This window comes from Polypterus senegalus, chromosome 1, assembly GCF_016835505.1.
Source record: "Polypterus senegalus isolate Bchr_013 chromosome 1, ASM1683550v1, whole genome shotgun sequence".
In the NCBI taxonomy this organism is placed as follows: domain Eukaryota; kingdom Metazoa; phylum Chordata; class Cladistia; order Polypteriformes; family Polypteridae; genus Polypterus; species Polypterus senegalus.
Window position 1 is genome coordinate 198144524 of NC_053154.1, and position 6000 is coordinate 198150523.

General features: G+C 37.2%; 1 protein-coding gene across 4 annotated transcripts in view; it reads right to left on the reverse strand.

Moving 5' to 3' along the window:
- The window catches only part of farp2 (FERM, RhoGEF and pleckstrin domain protein 2), a 219354-nt gene that overhangs the window by 159194 nt on the left and 54160 nt on the right, over nt 1-6000 (reverse strand). For all 4 annotated transcript variants that reach the window (XM_039766563.1, XM_039766557.1, XM_039766571.1 and 1 more), the window contains exons 3-4: nt 2613-2717; nt 1456-1498 (exon numbers count right to left, since the gene is read on the reverse strand). In XM_039766563.1, the coding sequence (XP_039622497.1) occupies nt 1456-1498; nt 2613-2717 (148 nt within the window). The remainder of the gene's footprint in view (nt 1-1455; nt 1499-2612; nt 2718-6000) is intronic.

Genomic DNA, 6000 nt, shown 5'->3' on the forward strand with positions numbered 1-6000 from the left:
TGAAATAAAACAAATATATATACTTCAGGTGTGCAAACATGTCAGCTTATCAAGGTTGAGTTTAACCTAGCATTAAATTAAGAAAAAATACTTTAACAAAGAGAAGAAGGTAAGAAAATACCGGAAGCACAAAAGATTATAGAGATTATATAAATTAACCAAGGATTACAGATTGAGTTACTGCTGTAAATTACTAAGAGGTCATTAAATTCTCATTTTGTTTGAGGTTTCTAGCACACCCTTCAGACAGCTCTGCAAACAACTGCACTGGTTGCTTACTTTACCAAAGATTTTCAGGTATATATCAGAAGATAGTCAATGATACCACAATTTCCATCTTTAGAAACTCCCAGTTACATGAAGATGTACATATGCTAAGTCTCAAAACGGTATTGGGTTTATTTTGTTGATGAACCCAATAAAATATTACATTTTATTTATTACCAGTGTGTTTCTTTGAGCTCTTTTCTTGTAATATTTTTTTCTGTTTGTTCATGAGAATGTACAACGACAGTGCCCGATTCATACAATGGACATACCCATTGTGTTCTTGTAGGCAACCACAGCATAAGACTTAGTGACTTCAACATTTCCCCTAATATGAACAGTTGCTGCTCTGTGAATAGTGCTTAGGGAGCCAATGTCTTTCTTGCCCTTCCACTTGACCATAATCATTTTTCCCTTTTGCAATGTAGATACTGCACCCTGCTATGCAACTAAAGTTGCCAGGTATATCACGGCAGTTCTAGCATTGAGTGCCATATGCATCCGTTTCACTATCCATGTCTACGTCTGATGACCAATTCACATTGAAACTGATTTTACAGCTTTGTATTTGCATGACAATTGTGTTTTGGTGAAGGCTGTGCCCCATTCATAAATACTGATGAGTTACCACAGAGGGACAAAATGCACGGAAATATTCATGATGTTATTTTAGATGGCATTCTAGATAGCATTATTCAGGCTTAACACCACACATTGCATCACAGCATCAACAGCAAGACCCGAGAGACACCCGTGCTTTATCATTTCTACCTAGAATTCTGAGCTTGAGAGCCACTTGGGATTAATGTCAAATAGATTAAAGATACTGAATGTCTACTAGCATTTTGGGTACATCAATGTTTTTGAATGATTACTTTATATTGTGTAATCTTTCTTTGCTCTTTAAAAGGGGAGGACAGGGTGCCAGACCTCATTCAAAATCAATGTTATCTTTGTATGTATGAATGGCATGAATCTTATTAATTGTAAAGCACTTTTTAAAAAAATAAATAACATTTTTAAAACATCACCTTTAGCACTGGCCGCTTCTATTAAAAATAGACTAAAAAAAAAACACCCACCACAGAAAAAAAAAAAATTGCTGTACTTTATTTGATTTCATAACGTGCAATTATTTTAAATACAAGTGTTGCAGTAAATATATATACTTAGATCATATCTACTTACTTCGAATTTGTTTCAAAATGGGTTTTGTGGGCTCCAGCCAAACCTTAAAAAAAAAAAAGTATACGTGATTAAAATGAGTCAAATTATCCTTCCAATTAATTAATGCTCTTTACGCCTCTACTGCATCACAAAAATAAAATGCCCTACAGATTTCTCGTCTGGTAAATGATTTATTACACAGTCTTGCACTAAGCAATCTTCATACTTCGCTTTTTTTTTTACTCTTTTTACTTGTATCAGCTTTACGAGGTAACTTGCTCTGTGAGAAGATCTGCATTTGAAAGATTACATTTAACTTTTATGCAAGGCTGTTTTAAAAATACAAAAAAATCTAAATTCCAACATACAAAAATGGTAAGCCATACATATTTTCCATTTGCATTCACAGACAGAAATAACAGACCAACAAAGGGAAAACTTGAACATTTTTGTATACATAAGGAACAAATTATATATGGTATTCACCTAGATTTCTATAAGCTTTCAGCTAGCTTAACACAGTAAAGAAAATGTACTGTGAAGTGTTATTTTTTGCTGGCAGAAAACTGAATTACATGCAGGCAGCTTATCTGCTATAACCACCACCACTTATCTTTTATAGTCAATGTGATGGTTTACTATTGGGGAAAGCAGTGGCTACATTTTAACATCACTAGGAAATAAAACCAGGCGACAGATAGCATGTATAAAGGCAACTACTGTATACTATTGCCATGGCAAACTGGCAAAGGCTCCAGACACTCTGCATTTTTTCTTAAATACACTACCCCTTCATGTTATGCTAAATGGGAAAATGCAAGGAACAAAATATAATGATATGGACAAAAATAAAAAAGATTCAGGATAGTTATAAAAAAAAAAAAAAAAAGTAAAAACATTACCACCATTTGCATCATTGAATATACTGTAACTTTTTGAATTAGATGTTGTTGCCTAAGCACAAAACACACATTTTTATTAAAATAAAAATATGTCAGTTAGCCTGCAATAAAATGGAAGATATGGAAATATCTCACCCTATTTTAGACCTTCCTAGTATCAAATGAAAAGTACAATAGAAAAGTGAATCTAAAGCAGACAACATTTAAACAATATTGCAGCAGAAGACTTGAAACACTCTGAAAAAATTATATTTTTGTAGTTGTGTTAGGACTTACCCAATTCATCTGATAAGTTTGATGCTCCAAACCAAAATAATCACTCTCTACCACACTGAGTCGTCTAAAAACTTCAGCAAGTAATGTCTGGGCTGCAGTCCTTGTCTAATGGGATCAAAGGAGAAAAAAATGGCTTATAAGTAAAAAAACATAATAGTTTCAACACAAAAAACAAAAATACAATAGATGTTTGCATATAAATGCTCTAAAAATAAACCAAATCTTTCACTTTAACATGCCAAAATTCTTGTACATGTTTAATAGTAAAATTTCAAAAATATAGCAATTTATTAAAAAGAAAAATATTTATCCAGCAGGTATAACAAACCAAAAAGTTCATAATGAAAAAAAAAAGAGTAGTTTTTGAGGACTGACCAGTGAATCAAGTCAATCTGTAGACTGTACAATACAATTTATTTTTTTTGTATAGCCCAAAAATCACACAAGAAGTGCCCGAATGGGCTTTAACAGGCCATGCCTCTTGACAGCCCCCATCCTTGACTCTCTTGACTGTAAACTAGAGGAAATATTTTAATTGTATACAACAGCTGGGTTATGTCACTGAATAGGTGATTTTCCAAAAGTAAGATGAAGAAAACCATAAGTTGTATTAAGTTGTACAGGCAGTTCCCAGGTTACGTATGAGAAAGGGACTGTAGGTTTGTACTTAAGTTGAATTTGTATGTAAGTTGGAACAGGTACATAAATGTAATAAATGCTATTGTTGACCAACTGTAACCAAGTGCTCAGCCAATGAATGATGGAGTTTCACCTCTCTCTGACCTTTTTATTATTTCTACTTTATTTTCAATGGTGATGGTTTTTCTCTTCTTTACTGTATCACCTGCACTTGCATCAGATTTGTGATTCAGAGACATTGTTGAAGAGTGAAGACAAAAGGTTAAGATGAGCTCTTCTGCAGAGCACTGTACATGCTATCACCACAGGAAGGCACCAGTCGTCAACATGTCCGATGTACTGACAAGAGACAACTTCCTGCTATGTACGGAACAGTACAAGCAGGCTTCCTATTGAAAATGAATGGGGGTATCGACAGGCGGCTCATCACCAGCCCACCTCACAGTCACCTCCACTACAGTATGCTGCCTGCAGCGTCCGCCCACTGAGAATGAACACAGTGCGGCCAAAGGCTGGTAGTGAATCGCCCCAATTCAATAGGCAGCCATCCGATGCATGCTACAATGCTACCACATCCGTTTACTCTTAATGGCCTCCGTTCAGTCACAACCGGATCACCACTTGCAGCATTACCACCGAGAAGCACTGCCGTTGTTCTTCTTCTGGCAGTCTTCAATCCAAATCCCTAAAGCAGATTCCATCCAGACTACTGCCTTATTACATCCACTTACAACTTGTTTTGCACCCTGGTTAAAAGGACACTGCGGCCGTAGATCTTATATTCCTTTCCTACTTTTTAAATAAAAAGTATTGTAGCCTTCAACAAATCCAAACCATTTACCTTTTCGGCAATCGTTAACATCTTCCATTTGCGCTTGGGCATGGCCCCTGAAGCAGTAGTAGATCGTTTTGGAGCCATAATGAAGGGCTTGGCTATGCACAAAGATAAACACAAAAGAGCACAACTCTTTACACAGCGAAACACGTTGATGCTGAATCAGCGAGACGAGACTTCCAGGTTAACACTGCATTCAGCAGGCAGGAACTTAACTGCGTGCTCTGAATGGTTAGCTTCTCAGTCAGGAGAACTTAACTGCGTGCTCTGATTGGTTAGCTTCTCAGTCATCTGCCAATAGCGTCCCTTGTATGAAATCAACTGGGCAAACCAACTGAGGAAGCATGTACAGGAAGTAAAAAGACACATTGTCCGCAGAACACGCGAAGCAGCGAAAAGTCAGCGTTATATATTTAGTTATGCTTTCATATAAAATCCACGAAAGTCAAAGCGCGATATAGCGAGGGATTACTGTATATATATATATATATATATATATATATATATACACACATATACACACACATACACACACACACAGCGAACCCACAATCTTCCACAGTCTCCTTACTACAAAGCAGCAGCACTACCACTGGGCCATATATATATATTTCTTATTCTTTTGCATGTTTGTCACACAAAATGTTTCTGATCATCAAACACATTTAACCATTAGTCAAATATAACAAAAGTAAACACAAAATGCAGTTTTTAAATGATGGTTTTTATTATTTAGGGAGGAAAAAAAAAATCCAAACCTTCATGGCCCTGTGTCAAAAAGTAATTGCCCCTGAACCTAATAACTGGTTGGGCCACCCTTAGCAGCAATAACTGCAATCAAGCGCTGCGATAACTTGCAATGAGTCTTTACAGCTCTGGAGGAATTTTGGCCCACTCATCTTTGCAGAATTGTTGTAATTCAGCTTTATTTGAGGGTTTTCTAGCATGAACCCCCTTTTTAAGGTCATGCCATAGCATCTCAATTGGTTTCAGGTCAGGACTTTGACTAGGCCACTCCAAAGTTTTCATTTTATTTTTCTTCAGCCATTCAGAGGTGGATTTGCTGGTGTGTTTTGGGTCATTGTCCTGTTGCAGCACCCAAGATCACTTCAGCTTGAGTTGACGAACATATGGCCGGACATTCTCCTTCAGTATTTTTTGGTAGACAGTAGAATTCATGGTTCCATCTATCACAGCAAGCCTTCCAGGTCCTGAAGCAGAAAAACAACCCCAGACCATCACACTACCACCACCAGATTTTACTGTTGGTATGATGTTCTTTTTCTGAAATGCTGTGTTCCTTTTACGCCAGATGTAACGGGACATTTGCCTTCCAAAAAGTTCAACTTTTGTCTCATCAGTCCACAAGGTATTTTCTCAAAAGTCTTGGCAATCATTGAGATGTTTCTTAGCAAAATTGAGACGAACCCTAATGTTCTTTTTGCTTAAAAGTGGTTTGCATTTTGGAAATCTGCCATGCAGGCCGTTTTAACCCAGTCTCTTTCTTATGGCGGAGTCGTGAACACTGACCTTAATTGAGGCAAGTGAGGCCTGCAGTTCTTTAGACTTTGTCCTGGGGTCTTTTCTGACCTCTCGGATGAGTCGTCTCTGCGCTCTTGGGGTTATTTTGGTCGGCCGGCCACTCCTGGGAAGGTTCACCACTGTTCCATCTTTTTGCCATTTGTGGATAATGGCTCTCACTGTGGTTCGCTGGAGTCCCAAAGCTTTAGAAATGGTTTTATAACCTTTACCAGACTGATAGATCTCAATTACTTCTGTTCTCATTTGTTCTTGAATTTCTTTGGATCTTGGCATGATGTCTAGCTTTTGAGGTGCTTTTGGTCTACTTCTCTGTGTCAGACAGCTCCTATTTAAGTGATTTCTTGAAACAGGTGTGGCAGTAATCAGGCCTGG